This window comes from Amblyraja radiata, chromosome 7 (genome assembly GCF_010909765.2).
Source record: "Amblyraja radiata isolate CabotCenter1 chromosome 7, sAmbRad1.1.pri, whole genome shotgun sequence".
NCBI lineage: Eukaryota > Metazoa > Chordata > Chondrichthyes > Rajiformes > Rajidae > Amblyraja > Amblyraja radiata.
The window spans coordinates 29,596,217-29,615,797 of NC_045962.1; the positions used below are offsets into that span (position 1 = coordinate 29,596,217).

At 38.9% G+C, this 19,581-nt stretch overlaps 1 protein-coding gene across 4 annotated transcripts in view; it reads left to right on the top strand.

The window, feature by feature from the left end:
• The window catches only part of erich2 (glutamate rich 2), a 68,105-nt gene that overhangs the window by 25,237 nt on the left and 23,287 nt on the right, over positions 1-19,581 (top strand). For 3 of the 4 annotated variants that reach the window (XM_033024007.1, XM_033024008.1, XM_033024010.1), the window contains one exon: positions 11,869-12,089. In XM_033024007.1, the coding sequence (XP_032879898.1) occupies positions 11,869-12,089 (221 nt within the window). Of the gene's footprint in view, positions 1-5,899; positions 5,995-11,868; positions 12,090-19,581 lie in introns of all 4 variants that reach the window. The other variant, XM_033024009.1, reaches the window with a different exon arrangement.

Below are 19,581 nucleotides of genomic sequence, written 5' to 3' on the forward strand. Positions count from 1 at the left end.
TTAGAGGCACTTCAATGGAAAATTGTAAAAATACAAATTTAAAAATTGCACGGAACATTTCACAACTAGCTGGATAAATAAACTAATAGTTCGAATAGGGAAAAAAAACACAAAGTGCTGGAGTAACTCAGCGAGTCAGGTAGCATCCCTGGAGAACATGGAGGCGATGTTTCGGGTCGGGACCCTTCTTCACGCTCTGAACACTAGAAAAAAATGAGTATGATCCAATAGCCAGTTCAAAATGACGAATGTTGGGAATAAAGTGTAGTTTACTTAACTTTTAGAAGAGATAAGCAAAACGAGAGGAAAAGAATGGAATAAAGGAATTGAGAAAAAGTGATTTAGGCTCAGACAATAGGGAGAATCAGTTAAGATCAACCTAAGAAAAGGACGGAAAATATTATCAAGAAATTAGAAGTGCATGTAACAAGGGCGACGGGGTGGAGGGGCAAGGGGATTTAATCGATGTGTAATCAGGCAGATTAAATTAAATTGTGTAGTGGACAAATTCATGAGGTGTATAGAAGTTGATTTTTCAGATCATTGTGTGGAGCCAACAACAAAACAAGCTATTTTAGACCTAATATCTTGGGTAAACTAATAATCAGGTGGCTGGGGATGCGTGATCATCATTTGGTAGACTTTGTTAAATCAGAAATCAGGACCTTAAATATAAGAAAAAAACATTAAAAGCGTAAGGAGTGAAGAGGGAAACTACATTGAAAGATGTGGCAGTAAACCCTTGTCGGGTTTTTTTCCGGGTGCTCCGGTTAGCTCCCACAGTCTAAAGACATTTGTAAATTAATTGGCTTCTATAAACTGTCACTAGTGTGTAGAATAGAAATCCCTACTATGTAGGATGGTTCGATCAGTACTACGGGTGCAGTATGGCTATAGCAGATACACCGGATCACATCTTCCAAAATTATATAGAATCTAGAAACCAAGAAATTTAATGCCACTATTTAAGAGAAAAGGTTCGATGTTCTGAAGTCATTGTCTCATCCAACACTCCAATCTATTAAATAGCTCTTCTAGATATCACCAGCACGGTTTCCACGTTTACATATTGGAAGCATATCTGCAGTAGTGGCTTGTTTTTTCTCTACCATATCTTATCCTTCACCATATGTTTTTATTCATCCAATTGGTGTCTTTTTAAGATACCATCCAGAGTCTCAAACATTTGTTTGACAAGTAATCAACATTCACTGATTCTTCTATTACCTCTCAACTCTTCAATATAAGGTCATAAGTAGAGCCAGGATTTTGCCATTAATGCCATAAGTGCCTTTTAGAAACATAGAAACATAGAAATTAGGTGCAGGAGTAGGCCATTCGGCCCTTCGAGCCTGCACCGCCATTCAATATGATCATGGCTGATCATCCAACTCAGTATCCCGTACCTGCCTTCTCTCCATACCCTCTGATCCCCTTAGCCACAAGGGCCACATCTAACTCCCTCTTAAATATAGCATTCCCTCTTAAATATAGCTATTCATGCCTTTTTTGATGATTTCACAAAGATAACGCCTTTTTCACGATCGAGTGACTAAATCAGCCTTTTTTGGCCATTTTCCTAAAAGGTCGTGCTATTTTCTCTAATTGTACGTGATTTCAATTACGTTTTCTATGTTAACACGTTAATATTTATGTTATTATTAACGTGTTAACAGTATAATTTACAAGAAAATTTCCACCACCGGGGCAAAACCAGGGGCGCCATCGTTCATTCGTTCGTGCCGCTGCCCACTGGTTCAGTCTTCTCCAAGATCTATTTAAGAAAGAACTGCAGATGCTGGAAAAATCAAAGGTAGACAAAAAATGCTGGAGAAAGTCAGCGGCTGAGGCAGTATCTATGGAGAGAAGGAATAGGCGACGTTAGGCTGGGGGGGGGGGGGGCGGGAAAAAGAAAGGAAGAGGCGGAGACAGTAGAACTAGAAGGAGAGCTGGGAATGGTGAGGGGGAGAAGACAAGGGATATCTAAAATTAGAGAAGTCAATGTTGATACCAGCGGGGTGTAGACTACCCAAGCCAAATACCCAAGCTTGTCTCCTCACTACATTTCCCGCTGGCTCCAGACGCAAATCTGAGTTTGAGTGATCTGTGTAAGGCATTCATTGATGCTGGAATTCCACTGTGGAAATTGGAAAACCAATCTCTCAGTGGTTTTTTAGAGAAATACACAGAGGAACATATACAAAGTGAGTCATCGTTACGGAAAAATTATGTTGACAGCAACTTCAACATTGTTGTGCAGAAAATTAGAGATGAAGTTGCATGCAACAAAATATGAATCTCGGTAGACGAGCCAACCGATGCTGTCGGGAGATATGTTGCTAATGTGGTCATCGGTACACTGGAGGCAGGTCAACCATCAAAGGAGTATTTGTTGACATCTGAAGTATTGGAGAAGTCAAACAGCTCAACTATTGCTCAGTTGGTTACATCTTCACTTGCTGTACTTTGACCAGAAGGTATATAACACGAGAATGTTCTTCTGTTTGTGACTGATGCAGCTCCATACATGAAAAAGCTGCTCGTGCTCTTAAAGTTTTATTCCCCAAAATGTTGCATTTGACATGCTTAGCTCAAGGACTTCATGGAATTGTCAAGCACATAAGTAACTTGTTTCCAAATGTCGACCACCTAGTTTCCAATGTCAAGAAAATCTTCCTCACAGCACCGTCACGTGTGCAGTTGTGCATGGAAATGGCACCCAAAATTCCGCTACCTCCTCAGCCCGTTTTGACTAGGTTGGGTACATGGCTCCCTGTTGTACTCTACTATGCAACAAATTTTGAAAAGATAAAAGAAATTGTCAACTGTTTTGAAGAAGAAGAATCTGCTGCAGTCAGGATCGTCATTGAAATCCTGCAGAAAATGTCCCTCCACCGGGATCTTGTGTTTATTGCTTCCAATTTTGCAAACTTCCCACAAGCTATCACTTCCCTTGAGAAATGTGGCAAAACATTAGCGAATAACTTGCAGGTTTTCAACAAAGTGTAACTGACAATATCCGTAAAATTCCTGGCGATGTAGGTAAAGAGAATGTGAGAGAGTGAATTTAGCTAACAAAGATCTTGAAGAAATACAAAATATAGCGAAAGTTCTCGAAGGTAGTTGTAATGCACAAGATATCGACATGAATATAGCGTCGGTAGCTTGTTTCTGGTATGCACCAATGACCTCAGCTGAGGTAGAAAGAAGTTTCTCACAAATGAAGCATATTCTGTCTGACAGACAGCATAGTTTTACACTAGATAATTTGCTAAAAATGCTATCAGGCAATTTTGGTCATTTAATGTAGAATACCATTATATTATCATTTGTAACCATATTTTGGTGGTGGAAATACATGCCTTTTTATGCCTTTTATGTCAATAAATGTCTTTTTTGTAATTTTATTATGCCTTTTTGCCTGCCTTTTTCAGAGTTTTTTAGCGCCTAAACATCCTGCCTCTAGTCATAAGTGATAGGCGCTGAATTAGGCCATTCGGCCCATCAAGTCTATTCCACCATTCAATCATGACTGATCTATTTCTCCCACCTAATCCCATTCTCCTGCCTTCTCCCTGTAACCCCTGACACCCGTACTGATTCAATGCTGTCTGAAGTAGCTTTTATGACATTCTTGGATGATTCGTGTGGGTTCTCCAATTCAATATTTGGAAGATCAATGCCATTACTTTTGTCACTCAAAGAACACTTATGCCAATTATGTCTTCTCTACTGTTTCTCTTTGAATCCTCTGCATCAGAAGATATGAGTACAGAAACAAGGATATCTCATGACATGTTTAGGGCCTTGATGAGATCCCCTCTGGACATTGTTTGCAGTTTGGTTTCCTCGTCTTACTTTTGTAGACTCAAAGTAGGTATTTTATTTCTTACTTTAACTTCCTTCCCTTCCTAACTTAATGTAGCGTCAAAAAACGTATCTCCCTCAGCTGCCCCAAAGAATAAAAGAGAGAGAGCGAAAGAGAGAGAGATGTGTCGAGAAAATCAATCATGCTGGAAAACTTGGTCTGGAGCCATGATGTGCCTGTGTCAAATTGATCAAGTGGCAGTCACAACAGAAGTACACACAGGCATTTTATCAACGTCATGCTAACTGCGCTATTTACAGCATATTTATGGGATGTTATTTTATGTCCTCTTATCAACAGCTGAACCTAACAGACAGATTTGAAGACATGACTACATTGCTGATAAGGGGGAAGTGTTTCCAAACAATGCAATTACTCCACTTCATGGGAAGAACTTGCATCAAGCTGTGGCAGACTATTGAAGGCACAGCTTATCCCACTTTTCTGGTGTTATTTGAAGAGGTTAGACACAATTTGTATCTCCAGAGGCTGTGCAAGATGGCAAGCATGACTGGCATTGTTGGACAGCTGGAGTAATATTCACCAGCCCTAAGCAAAGTTTCTGTCTAAAATGAGGGATTACGTACATAAGTGTAAAACATGGGACTCTGACTCAAGGTACTCGTGACATATCCACAGCTTGGGCATATAGCAACATTTGGTCAAGATTGCTGTTTGTGCATTTACTGCTGTGACAAACTTTTTAAAGTTGCAGCATCATGCTCAACATTAGACCACCTCAATATTGTCTTCAGGGCTGCTGAATGGTATTTGGCAAACTGATCTTTATCCTGCAGATTGACAGGTCAATGGCACTTCTTATTACCTCCCCCTGTCCATTAACTCGCCACAGAACTACATTGTATAATAACGAAGGCCAGTATAGGTCCATGTTACTTTGTAGAATACGTGGAATATTTATTGTTTCTATGCTACTTCATTCTGATTCCGTCACCTTTCTTTAATTGATGACTGTAGTGGCGCTGCTTCTTGCACTCGTGCAGAACTCAAGTTTTATCACCTTTGCTGTCATTTTCCACCTTTTGGCAACCCTCTGTGTCCATTTCTGACGATAGGTTAGCGATCAGTATCCATTATAAATCAACAGATTAGCTACAGTTTATCCTACCACGCATGTAATGAGTCTATTTTTGAAGATGGACCAGTTTTCCATCTTCATCTTCACCTTGTTTTTTATAGCATATTCGGGGGTGAATAGAGGAGATGCAATGCCTACCCTTTTATTTTCACCTTTCCAAATGTCCTCGTCTCTAAGCACTCTGCAATGAAACAACAATTTATTTGCAATGCTCGCAAAACATTAGACTATGTTCAGTTCACACAATGTGATCATTCCTTCATTGAGGAAACTAAATGCGGATTGTGTGACTACGTTATCGGCAAGGGTGATCCTGAATTTTCAGATATCTGTCAATTTAATTTTCCATGCCACTCCCTTCGACCTAGAGTATTACAATGAAGGTACAAAGTGCTGGAGTAACTCAGTGGGTTAGTTCTACTTATTACAAAGATGCTCAAGGAACAAGCCATCAATTTCTGAATTAACACATTGCACTTTTAAGCTGCACATTTTAGTTGTGTTTCTCATATTACCAGTATTCCGTATTTTTTTCTCTCCTCTGGTATTTCAGGCTTCATTTGTTTCCATTTATACCTGCTCTAGAAATCTTTTCATTATCTTCTTTTTAACCGACACCATTGCTACATGTTATCATATCTCTCCTCATCTTCACATATCTTCTCTTTTATTTTGTTCACAATTCCTCCATCCTCTTTTTATCTATTTTTTTTCCAGATTATAGTTAATCTCCTCAATGTTAAATCTGTCTTGTGTAGGAAGGAACTGCAGATGTTGGTTTAAACCATAGACACAAAAAGCTGAAAATCTGTCTTTCTTTCCACAGATGCTGGCTAACCTTTAGAGAATTCTGTCTTTCTACAGAAGGATATTTTGTACATTTTGAATGACTTGTATTCTATTTTGTTTTCGGTAACCCTCCTGCCATGAAGTGATGAAATGAAGAAGTTAAAAGGATCAAAAAGGTTTTCTAGGAAAGAACAAAAAAAGGATGTTAAGAAGCAGCCTGCTAAATCCATGATGAACGGTAATCTATCAGCACTAGGTTATTTCACACGATATCAGTTTCACTTGCGCAGACCGATTTCAACCATTTTATTTTTTGCTGTACTGAAGCCTGAGTATTGCTCTGTAATGCAATATTTTATGCATTTCAGTTCTCTTTCGAGGGATAATGAAACTCCATTATACCTGAAAATGAATTGGCACTGAAGAATACGATTTCACTTGGGGCCATGCAGGAAAGCAGATTGAGAGAGCTTTCACCTAAGGGTCCGATTTGATTTGAATCTTAATGTCAATGGAGAGCAACCTGTTTCTCCCGATCTTCAGAATGAATCTTTTCAGTTCTTTCTTTCAACTGCCTAATACAGAAATTTTGTTTTGTTTTTCAGTTTACCACTCATGACATGGCTTTGCAAAATGAATCAAATTTCCAGCTTAAACCTGGGATTCCAGTTCTTATTTTAATTCATTATTTAATCTTCTCAAGCTTTGATTTTATTTCATATTTAAATTTAAATTTAATATTGACTCTCGCAGTTATATTTTGGACATTTACTTGGGTCTGTTGCTGTATCAGATGACCACAAGTTCTTTATTTTGATTTCTAAATTCCCTTTTCTGAATTGTACAATATGATCCCAATTAAAATCAGATTTTCTTGAGCAAATAATAATTAGTATTGTCACATTTGGTTGAGAAATCGAAAATGGATATGGTGATCTGTGAACCTAATTCCTACAACAAGTTAAGAGATAGTCAGCATTTGGAAATCCATGTCTGAAGTTAAGCTGTATAATGTCTGATTTTTCTTTTTTGGGTGCCAATAAACCTCCCACTATAATTACAGATTGTGAGTTTACAAATATGCCATGATTTGATTTATGCTGAAAGTTGAAAAGCATGTGTTTATGAAATCATGACTCCGTCTATATGTAACTTTAAATTGACAGCATATTATGTGCTAACCATGCATGGGTAAACTAGAATTTTCACAGCAGGAAGAACTGTTTAATATATACTACTTGAAAGCAAACTTGTGCCTTCAAGTTTTTGAATTGTGACACAGGGCATTTTTGGAAAAGGTAAACACATGTGCGAGTTGTTTGTTGCACCCCCTTATGGAGAAATAGCTGAACTGGCCCTCAACATGATAAAAGTGGAGACGGGGAAGAGAGAAATGTGGGGCCAAACACATGAGCAAGTAGGGAGAGGAAGAGGTTGAGAAGAGCTCGGGTCAGAAGGACATTTCAAGAGTAGAGTTCATATGACAACTTTTCTGAAGGTCAATGCCAATGAAAAATGGGTTTCTCCAAGTAGATCTTCTTGCTTATATGACGTGCACAGCCCAAAGTTGTAGAACAACTTGTTCTATTTGATCTTATTTGATTGTGCCCGCCGGGTTGATTTCATTTGTCGAAACGGCCGACCACGTGAAGGTTACAATCTTCCACCCCCTCCAAGTAGATAGGATCAAAGATCTGCCATATATTACATGCCAAGTAGTGCCTTGGCCACATTACCTGCAATAGTTATAGTTAAACCCACCTTGCACTGCTTTTGCAGACACCGGTTTCAGCTCCAAATTTGTTGCGTTACTGCATTAGCAAAGTGCTTCACATAGATTGCAGGCAGCATCGAATGCACCATAGTGATATCAACAGCTCGACCTAATAGCACAGAATTTTACTGGAACTGTAAAGTATCATTTCCTTATTGCATAACTTCTCTGCAATCACACCTAGAAATTACAATAGTGGTTGTAAGGCATTTGTGGCGAATCTCTGGAATTTTCTGCCACAGAAGGTAGTTGAGGCCAGTTCATTGGCTATATTTAAGAGGGAGTTAGATGTGACCCTTGTGGCTAAAGGGATCAGGGGGTATGGAGAGAAGGCAGGTACAGGATACTGAGTTGGATGATCAGCCATGATCGTATTGAATGGCGGTGCAGGCTCGAAGGGCCAAATGGCCTACATAGAAACATAGAAATTAGGTGCAGGAGTAGGCCATTCGGCCCTTCGAGCCTGCACCGCCATTCAATATGATCATGGCTGATCATCCAACTCAGTATCCCGTACCTGCCTTCTCTCCATACCCTCTGATCCCCTTAGCCACAAGGGCCACATCTAACTCCCTCTTAAATATAGCTAATGAACTGGCCTCGACTACCCTCTGTGGCAGAGAGTTCCAGAGATTCACCACTCTCTGTGTGAAAAAAGTTCTTCTCATCTCGGTTTTAAAGGATTTCCCTCTTATCCTTAAGCTGTGACCCCTTGTCCTGGACTTCCCCAACATCGGGAGCAATCTTCCTGCATCTAGCCTGTCCAACCCCTTAAGAATTTTATAAGTTTCTATAAGATCCCCTCTCAATCTCCTAAATTCTAGAGAGTATAAACCAAGTCTATCCAGTCTTTCTTCATAAGACAGTCCTGACATCCCAGGAATCAGTCTGGTGAACCTTCTCTGCACTCCCTCTATGGCAATAATGTCCTTCCTCAGATTTGGAGACCAAAACTGTACGCAATACTCCAGGTGTGGTCTCACCAAGACCCTGTACAACTGCAGTAGAACCTCCCTGCTCCTATACTCAAATCCTTTTGCTATGAAAGCTAACATACCATTCGCTTTCTTCACTGCCTGCTGCACCTGCATGCCTACGTTCAATGACTGGTGTACCATGACACCCAGGTCTCGCTGCATCGCCCCTTTTCCTACTCCTGCACCTACTTTCTATGTTTCTATGTGAAGGTCTGGTGTGCCTGTCATTTTTACCCACTTTGCGAGACAAATGGGTGGACAAAATCCCCATACGCCGGGCTCCTAACTCCTGTCAGCTTCGCAAAAGAATATCAAAGCTGGTACAATGAGGGGCATACAGCTGCAAGAAAGGTAGTGGAAACTGCCATTGGATACTCAAACAACAATTTAGATGATTGTATTGGCCAAATGTTGCTGGATGCAGCAAGCCCCAACAAAGCAAGGGAGTATTGGAGTGCACCTCCAAACAGCTCACAGGACTCTAAGTTGAAATTCTTTACATAATAAGTTAACATACCTGAATGTTGGAATTAGAAACAATTGATATAACATATCTCCAGCTGTAATTGACTGCATTTGGAGAGAGGTGTCTTGCGTTAGCCAAGTGATGTTTTTATAGGCTTGCACTTTATCATTTTAGTAATAGTGCATTGATAATTCTGCTTTTTAAATGATATGCTGCCCATCTAGCTTATTGACCTCCTTATTACCTGCTGCTGAAGGGATTTTATTTCTATCTGAGGTAGTGTTTTGTAGTGCATATAGTTTTACAAGCAAAGTTTAAAATTCAATAAAGTCAATTATTCAATATATGTCTTCTATTCCAATGTAAGATAATTATTTTATCCTAGCTCTGACTTGGTTCTACTATATTATCCTCTTGACTTGATTACCGTGCGCCTCATAATGTCTGATCTAAACAAGATAAAGTTTGAATGATTTTATACCTGGACCGTGAGCAGTGTGATTAAGATGCCGCAATAAAACAACAAGAAAAGCAATTCAAAAGAGATGGAGAAACATCTTGAAACGTATCCATTATTAGCTTTAATAGAATATATGAGGCAGGATCTTTAGAAATGTGCAGTTACCTGCAGGGCATGTGTCAGCGTGATCCAGAAATAAAGAACATGCTGGAGATCAAACAGAGGTTCATTTGTTCTAGTGCTCCATGCTGGGCCCAGCAGTGGCTGATGGGCCAAATGCGCTTCACATCTGGCTCCTCAGCTGCCTGTCAATCATTGAAGTATCATCTATTGAAATCTAAGGACTACCCCAACTTTCAGTAACATGGTGAGTGATTTGCTTTGGTATCTGACAGCATAAGATGTTGGAAGTGTAATACATGGAGATGCTTAATTTCTGCTCCTGACGACAAGTCACCACTCGGGCCCAATTGTCCTGCGGATTGGTTGTGCAGCAGTGCCAGTGGGAAGTTGGATGTTGCTCAGCTGAGAAAGTTAAGATCAACTGTGTGCATCCTGCAAGAGGTGAATCTAGTGTGATACCGCCCATAATTCCTTAATACAATATTAGAAGCAAATTTGGGGGCGTGTACTTGGCTCCATTATATCAGCGAATAATAATAATTGGACATAAGCTCTGGAACTTAATTTACTGAACACTTCCCACCATCCAGCCTGACATTATACTTATGTTTAGTTTGTAATGAGATTCATTGTTAATCTCTTGTTCTACCTTGAATTTCAATGATTTTTACAATGAATTCAGAATGCTCTACAGCGAATCTTCTGAAAATTTAAAATAACTACAGTGCCCTCCATAATGTTTGGGACAAAGACCCATCATTTATTTATTTGCCTCAGTACTCCATAATTTGAGATTTGAAATAGAAAAAAAATCACATGTGGTTAAAGTGCACTTTGTCAGATTTTAATAAAGGCCATTTAAAAAACTCCATACACACCCTTGTAGTCAAGATTGAGCCTGGGTCCCTGGCGCTGTAAGGCAACAGCTCTACCGCTGCTCCACTGTGCCGCCCTGTGCAATCTATTTGAATTTAGTTTATTGTCACGTGTACTGACGTACAGGGAAAAGCTTTTGTTGCGTGCTAACCAGTAAGCGGAAAGACAATACATGATTACAATCGAGCCATTCACAGTGTACAGATGCATGATAACTTCACGTTGACAGATCTTGATCAGTACTAATTAGCAACAATGACTATCCTTAATGACTATCAGCACTGGGGCACCACCATGACTCTCGGTCGATCTATTAATTGGCCACTGTATATTACCCCTAGTTCACGTTATAGGAGTGGAATTAGGCCATTCGGCCCGTCGAGTTTATTCCGCCATTCAATCTTGGCTGATCTCTGCCTCCGAATCCCATTTTCCTGCCTTCTCCCCATAACCCTTGACACCTTTTCTAATCAAAAATGTGTCAATCTCTTCCTTAAAAATATCCACTGACGGCCTCCACAGTCCTCTGTGGCAATGAGTTCCACAGATTAACTCCCCTCTTACTAAAGAAGTTCCTCCTCACCTCCTTTCTAAAAGAGCGCCCTTTAATTCTGAGGCTATGACCTCTGGTCCTAGACTCTTCCACTAGTGGAAACATCCTTTCCACATCCACTCTATCTATGCCTTTCATTATTCTGTAAGTTTCAATGAGGTCCCCCCTCAACCTTCTAAACTCCAGCGAGTAGAGGCCCAGTGCTGTCAAACGCTCATCATATGCTAACCCACTAATTCCTGGTGTATAGTTGAGTGTAGAGTCTGGGGGAAGAGTTGTTGGGAATGTGGAAGCATGGACTTGATGGCCTGTTGCTGTGCTGTGTGATTGGCTCTAAAGCATCCCTGCTGCCTAAGCTAGATTTTAAAGATTTTTTTTCTTCAGCTCTACTCGCTGAACAATTTTTTTAAATCATGCACTGATTGAAAATGCAATTTCCAAAGTAACTCTTCATCTAAATTATTAATTTTTAGTACTAAAAATGAAGTTAGCTGAATTAGATTATCAAAGGCAGGTTAATCACAATTGTCTTTGATGCATAGAGTTCTACCAGCTAAAGTTCAGGTTCCTGAAAGCATCCTGGATACCCACTTGAAAGTGAACATGTTGGGATAATGCCAGGCTTGGGTTCATTCAACAATGCTAACTATAAGACGCAATTGGTGCAACCACTGATTGTTTCGGCCTTTGTACAAAAATTGTTGCTTGGCCTCTGAAGATCATCTTATTAGCCCTACTGGAGGAAAAGTGAAAAATAATTTGTAAAAAAATTGTGTTTACCGTACTAAAATTTAAAATTGCAAGATTATAAATCACTAGCTTATAAGGTAATGATCTCAAAGTGGATCTCAGTTTACAATGTATTTTTTGCCCATTATTGTAGATATAAAAATGAGTACAACTTCTTCAGACACAAAAGAAGCAAAAGCCTTGGACATCTCTGAAAATCCTGTTGAACCAACCACAAGTAATGCAAACAGAACTTTAGAACATAGCAAAGGCGATGATAATTTAACTGATAGTGAAAAAGACGATGATGATGATATTGATGGTAAAAGCAACTCGAGAGAAGAAAAAACGGCACCAATTGAGTTGATGGGAGAGGTAAAATAATAGGTTATTGTTTTAATAAGCTGCTAATTGTGTAAAATATTAAATGTAACCTAATTAGGTAATAATAAACTTAGTGCCATGGAAAGTGGAGCACTCTACGAAAAATGGTCAAAGATACGAATTTGGGATTAGATAATTTAATATAGTTGAGAGACACTATGCGGTTACATTTTGTGAGGAGTCGTATTCAAAAAATTCTGGAACATTCAACGGGTCAGGCAACAGATTGTATCAAAATGGGCCATGTCATCCATCTCTGAATTTGATTCATTTTTTCCCTCTCCAGTAGCATAACCTGACCTGATAGCCATTCCTGCAACCTTATATTTTGCAAGTGCAGAGATACAGCCTGTCCCGCTGAGTTACTCCAGCATTTTGTCTATCTTTACAACTTCTACACTTCCCTATCAATGTTTTCAATGCCCAAATGACCTAATTTCTGTAGCTTTTACATAACATATTCACAAGGACCATATTCTTTCTCCCTAACTGCTTCCATTAACCCATCCGCCAGATGATCTTGTTCTATCGATAATGCATAAGGCAATCCTTGCCTCACCTGATGGTGATTTCCTTTCTCTTATCATCCCTTCCTCACCATTCTTGCAATTTAATACACTTTTTTTACCTTCCCAATTCTTGATGAAGGATCTTTAACCAAAAAACAGTAACTGATTCTCTTTCTAGCTATGCTAACTGACCTGCTGAATGTTTCCAGCATTTCCTGTTTTTATATACTGATTTCTAGCATCTGCATTTTTTAAATGTTGCATCACATTAGGCCGTATCCAATGCACAGACCTGCCTGGTTAGTGGACCAAGGTAGGGTATCAGCTGGGAAAAAAGCCTTGAAGGTTGGTATCTGCACTTTAGCCCTTGGCCTAGAATGCTATCACTTCTGTGTGATATTTTTCTGGCCTGTTACTTTCAATTTACTGAATTATGCATCTCCCGTGAAATAGAGACCGTTTCCTTGCAAAACATTCAGACAGATTCACATTTGTGGTTAATGTGTTGCTCAATGTCAAAATCCGATTGTAAACAATTTTTTTGACTTCAAGAAAATTTGAAGTGAATGGTTGCTTGTGAACTCCTTAATTTGCAGTCATCAAGCCAAGATGAATATTTCCTGGGTCTAAGTTTAAAGGTTAATGATTGTGTTCAGAAAATCTTCCTAATGTGCTTTTATCAGTTAGAACTTATTCTAACTATACTAAATGAGCCAGTTTTAACTGGTCATTTGTCAATACTTTTCTGAATAAAACGCAACATAATGCACTAAGTACTCAAATATATTTATATCTGATATCTTCTTGGGCAAAAAAAAGTCATCCTTTGACTGGATTATATGTCTCATCATCTGGTTCCATGCATTTATTATAGTTACCATCATTGCACTCTGCTATCTAGATTATGCCAATGGGTGATAATACTCACACACATTGTAGTGCTGTATGACATTGCTCCAGATCTCAGTCTTTCTAGAGCCTCATTTTCAACAGTCATAGAATTGTTATAACGCAAAGGAATCCAGTCAACCTTTTAAGTTTATGCTAATTGAGGAATATGTCCCATAGTCCCACTATCTCCCCAAAACTATTATTATTTTTCAGGTGCTTATCTAATTCCCTTCCTTAGGCATTGATTGATTCTGTTTTCACCAACTTTACATATCGTGAATTCCAATTCATAACCACCGTCAAAGTAAAATATGTTTCCTCATACCCCCCCATATATCTTTTGTCCATTAAAAAAAAAAATGGTTCTCAAACCATATATTATTGAGAATATCTTTTCCCTATTTTCCCTATCAAAACTACTAATGATTTGTACACTCCCAACAACTATTCCCTCAACTATCTTTATTCCCAGGGGGAATAACTTTGGCTTATTTTGAAATCCTTTAACCTATAGGTATTTAATATGAGCAGATGTCCTAGAACTATGATTTAAGGTCTGCCTATTTAATTTAACCAGTGACAGCGGTCAAATTTCAAAAGTTTTATTTAGAGTAATTTTTCCCAAGCAGAGGCTGTGTATTTATTTGTTTGAGAGAATGAGACTGAAATAGACAATACACAATAGGTGCAGGAGTAGGCCATTTGGCCCTTCGAGCCAGCACCGCCATTCACCGCCATGGCTGATCATCCTCAATCAGAAATGAATGAAGAAAACAAGGCAACTATACAATTAGCTTTTGTTAGTTAGTTTTGAATTGCAAAACACTTCTTAAATGTCAGGCACATTAAGCTTAGAGAGCAACATCATATTTTAAGTGCCTTTAAAAATCAAATTTGTCGAATGTTGAGGATGAGCACAATCTATTTTTACCAATTTGATTGGCTTCTACTCAATATTACCATAGAATTTGTAACAACTTTGAGAGAGGCAAAGAATGAAGTAGCATTGAAAGCAACTGAACAATGGAAAACCTAGATAAAGTGGATATGGAGAGGATGTTTCCAGGAATGGGAGAGTCTAGGACCAGAGGGCACAGCCTCAGAATAAAAGGACGTATCTTTGGAATGGAGATGAGGAATTTATTTAGCCAGAGGGTGGTGAATCTGGAATTCATTACCACAGATGACTGTGGAGGCCAAGTCATTGGGCATTTTTAAAGTTGGGATTGATAGTTTCTTTATTAGTAAGGATGACATAGGTTACAAGGAGAAGGCAGGAGAATAGGGTTGAGGGATAAAAATAGATCAGCAATGATCGAATGGCTTAGCAGACTTGCTGGGCCGAATGAATAATTCTGCTCCTATTTCTTATGATCTATGAACTTATCACGATTGTATCTAGAAGTTTGAAATGTTGATCTGAGGAATATAGTGAATCCTGAGCGGCAGCTGTGGAATTTCAGTTAATATAATTAAATAAACCTTAAAGCTGAAACTTCTAGTGTCATAAAAACCCATCTGGCTTACTCCTGGGAATGAAATCTGCTGTCTTTTCATGATCTGGCTGACATGTAACCCCAAACCCACAGCAATGTAGTTGACTCATACTTCCTTCAAGAATAACTTCTGCAAACTTCGTCGGTTCACTGACAGCGAGGGTTAGGAAATGAGTGCAGCTGAGGCGGCTAATTCATAGTTCCAGATAGCCATGTTTGATGATGACACGAGAGACTGCAGAAGCTGGTTTACAAAGCACACAAAGAAGGGTCCCGACCACAAATGGCACCTCTCTGTGTTCTCCAGAGATGCTGCCTGACCCACTGAGTTACTCCAACACTTTGTGTCTGTTTCCGGTGCTGCCTATACATGCTATTTGTACCTTTTTCAGGTGCTCCTATTTCTTCCTGCATTCCAAAAGTCTGTAAACTGGTTGATTAACTAGCCACTGTAAATTGCCCATAGATTTTAGATGAAAGAGATTCTGAGAAGGAGTTGTTGGGAATGTGGGCAGAATATATGGGTGAACGTAGGGTCAATGTAAAAAGCGCGGTTTATGGTCACTGCAGACTCGGTGGGCCAAAGTGACTTTTTCCATGCTATATTTATCTGACTCCTTTACAGCATACCTTGTATCCTGTAAATGATTTTTTTTTAAAACACTGGAGACTGAATGAATTAATACATAGCTTTATCACACACACGTAATCCGAGCATAAACAGTGGAAGGACCACGCCCCTTCAAAAACTACCCACCTGCCAATTCCATCAGGCACCACCTGCCCCATCTGTGGAACAGCGTTGTTCTTACGTTGACTTCATTGGCTGGCAAGCAGAAAACAGAAATTTAGCATAAAAAGTAATGAGTGGTGTGCCACAGCGATTGATGCTGATGCCTCAATTTTGTATATTTTTGTATAAATGACTTGAAGGATAGCACTGGAGGTTTGGTTGCCATCATTACAGAGCCGCAGATATAGGTGGGAAAGTTAGTTGCAAGGAGGATATATGGGGGGCTAAAAAAGGGATGTAGATATACTAAGTGACTGGACAAAGATCCAGCAAATGAAGTAGTAAATGGTAAGAAAATATGATATGATCCACTTTGCAAGGAAATATAAAAAGGAAACGTGATTTTTATATGATGAGGCATTTGTAAAGCTCTAGATATAGAGGGATCCAGGAGCATCATTCACAGAGGGCTAGTCATTAGGAAAGCTGATGCTGTTATTGTTTGTTGCTCGGAGAATTGGATTAAAAAATAGAAGGGCTATGCTTCAGTTAATATAGTAGAGTGGTGAGACCATATTTGTGCACAAACATTGCTCTCCATTAGAAGAAAAATGTATTGGCAGTCATTCAGTGAACCCAGAGGGAGCTATAGAAGCAAATACAATTATAACGGTTAAAATACATTTAGATAGGTATATGGAGAGCAGGCAAATGGACTAGATGGGTTAGAGGGACTGTTTCCAATGTGTACAACTCCATGACTCCTAAAGGTTTACCAAAGTAATAAGGCCATGTTGTCATGTGAGGAAAATTTGGACTGATCAGACAGACTTGTATTTATTGGAGGTGAGAAGAATAGGAGTGGACTTGATTGAACCATATGAAATTCTTAAGTCTTCACAGGGTACATATGAAGAATATTTTTCTCTTGTGGGAGAATCCAGTAAAAGAGGTTCCTGTTTAAAACGACATGGTTTAAGATAGAAATGTGGCAACATTTTTTCTCTTCAAGGCCAATCTAATTTTAAGCTCCATATTCCTGTCCACCTCTGGTAACCTTTCAGGCCCTGGCAACATTTTTCCTCTTGAAAATTCTGAATCTTTTTAACCTTCACCCTCAAAGGACAGTGAAAGCAAGTCTATCTCCAAGTTAAAATGTCAAAAATCTTGCTTTCACTATCCTTTGAGAATGGGAGTTACAAAGACTCAGATTTTTTAAGAGGAAAGGTGTTGCCAGGGCTTGAAAGGTTATTACAGGTAAACAGGAATATGGAGCTAAAAATTACATTGGCCTTGATTTTATTTATAGCAGACCAGGCTTGAGGGGCGAATGGCTTACTCATGCTTATAATTCACTTATTCATAATAGTCACTTCAGGACCGACACAACCATACTGGAACCAAGTCATCCTCAATGCCGAGGCACTGCCAAAGAAAAAGTATTTCTTGTATTTTCTTTTTGACTGACAGATTCTAGCAACTCAAACTGTACTTCTCATCCTTCAGTTACTCCAGAACTTTAGTTTACAGTCCATCATCCCAACAGTTGTATGTGCTTGCAAATGCTATCCATCTGCGTTTTACCAAAGTCTAGTATCTAGTGCTAAAGTCTACATGCTATCAAAGACTAGGATTGTCCTCAGTATACTAAACCTACCAATCATTTACAATATTGATTAACAACAAAGGCTAGAAATGGCGCTCCCTGTTAATACTCTCCAACATCTGAATATATTGACATTAATCCTTTGTATGATATTTGTCACTGTGAGCATCTTGCCTCAATGAAGGGGGAAGGAAATTGATGTAGTATTTTACCAGAAGACTATTCTGGACAAAACCTTGAACATAGTTTTTGATGATAACTAATTTTGAATTTTTTCCTTTATTAATGATAGTTGAAAGTTTTATCGTGTCCCTATCCTCCTGAATCATATCCTAACCTCATGCAGATATATTTTGTAATTGAGCAAAATGAAAGACTGCTGAGAATCATGATGGTTGATACAACATCTACTTGGAAGCAGGCTACCACAGTGTTCTCACTTCCAATGGATATTGGGATGAAAGTTTAAACTGTATAATATGTTCAAGGCGTAAGATAGTACTAGTTTTTTCTAATGAATTCAAATATTGGTGGAGTAAATATTCCTCTCTGGGCAGTTTCTGAGTTAGATGAAACTGTGGTCTGATATTTCCCACCTCCAATTGTTTACATGTCCTGCCAGCATTCATTTTTAAAAGAAAGCCCAGAACTTGCTATCAAAGATGTCAGTGCAGTAAGGCAATGACTGGACATTCCTTCACTGTATCCCATATACAACTATTATGTACATACCAAATTGGAGTAATTGTTTCCTTGCTATATTTCCCGACATCATTCAAGAATGGTCATATTGTTCATATTGGAGATTTAGAATGAGACATGCGGGTCCCCTGCTGTATCTGGTTCTTGTTGCATTCTCCAGAATTATCTTGGAGAAATTATCACAAGCAGGATTGGCATAAAATATTTTAGAAACAACGACACCACCCCAGTTTTGGTATTCTGTTAGGCATTCTATAGGTGGGACGCCTGGACTATATAGGTATATATAGGTCTATTTTGCTGGATCTCCTCATGAGACTGTCCTGTTATAGATACATGGAAAATAGGAGCAGGCCATTTAGTCTTTCGTGTCTGCTTCATCATTCAATGTGACCATAACTGATCGTCTACTTCAGTACCCAGTTCGCATTTTCTCCCCGTATCGCTTTAGGCATTTAGCATTAAGAAATATATTTAATAATACTGATTATTTTTCAATTTTTCTCTCTCACTCGACCCGTACTATACCAACATATCTTGGAGATATTTGTGTCAACCTTTGAAGACAGAACCAAAGTATATTTTTAATTGTCCTGTCATTTCTATCATCCTGATTATAATTTCCCATATTTTTGATGGTAGGAACTTAAGTTTGTCTTCATTAACCTTTTTTTACCTTTACATAATTACTGAAGCTTTCATAATCCAATCATGTCTTACAAAGAGTCAATAATAGATTCAGAAACAGCTTCCAGAAGGTTGCGTGACACAATTGTTTACTAGGACGGTAACTCATGTATTCTTTTTGATAATCTGTTTTATCCAATCAGATATCTATCTGGTGAATCATGAAACATTCGACATTCACATGTTTAATGCAGATGTGCGAAGCAAGTTTCTTACACAGTGGGTGGTGGGGGCCTGGAATACATTGCCAGTGGTGATGGTGGGAGCACATACGTTACTGGCAAGAAACCTTTAGATAGGCTCATGGATATGCAGGGATGGAGGGATATGGATCACTGGCAGGCAGATGAGATCAGTTCAGCTAGGTATCCCAGTCTGAAGAAGGGTTTCGGCCCGAAACATCGCCTATTTCCTTCGCTCCATAGATGCTGCTGCACCCGTTGAGTTTCCCCAGCAATTTTGTGTACCTTCAGCTAGGTATCATGTTTGGTAACAGCTTTGTGGGCGGAAGGGCCCGTTCTTGTGCTGTACTCTTCCATGTTGTATATCACATGAACCTTCAGGAGACCATGCCAACTACCCAATGAAAAATATTATTGTAGAGAGGATTAGTGTTAGAATATATAAACTTTGTCAGAATATATAATGGATATGTATATGTATGAAGTTTCACATTGTTGATTGGCTTAAAATAGAAGTGCATCAAATAACATTGAAAGCGGAAAATATATACACATGAAGTGAACAAATGCTAGAAAGTTAAGAATCAAGTGAAGATTTATGGAAATATCAAAACAATTATGAGTACGACTGAATTGATAAATATAAGTAGGCATGCCACTGAAAAATCATTTCAAAG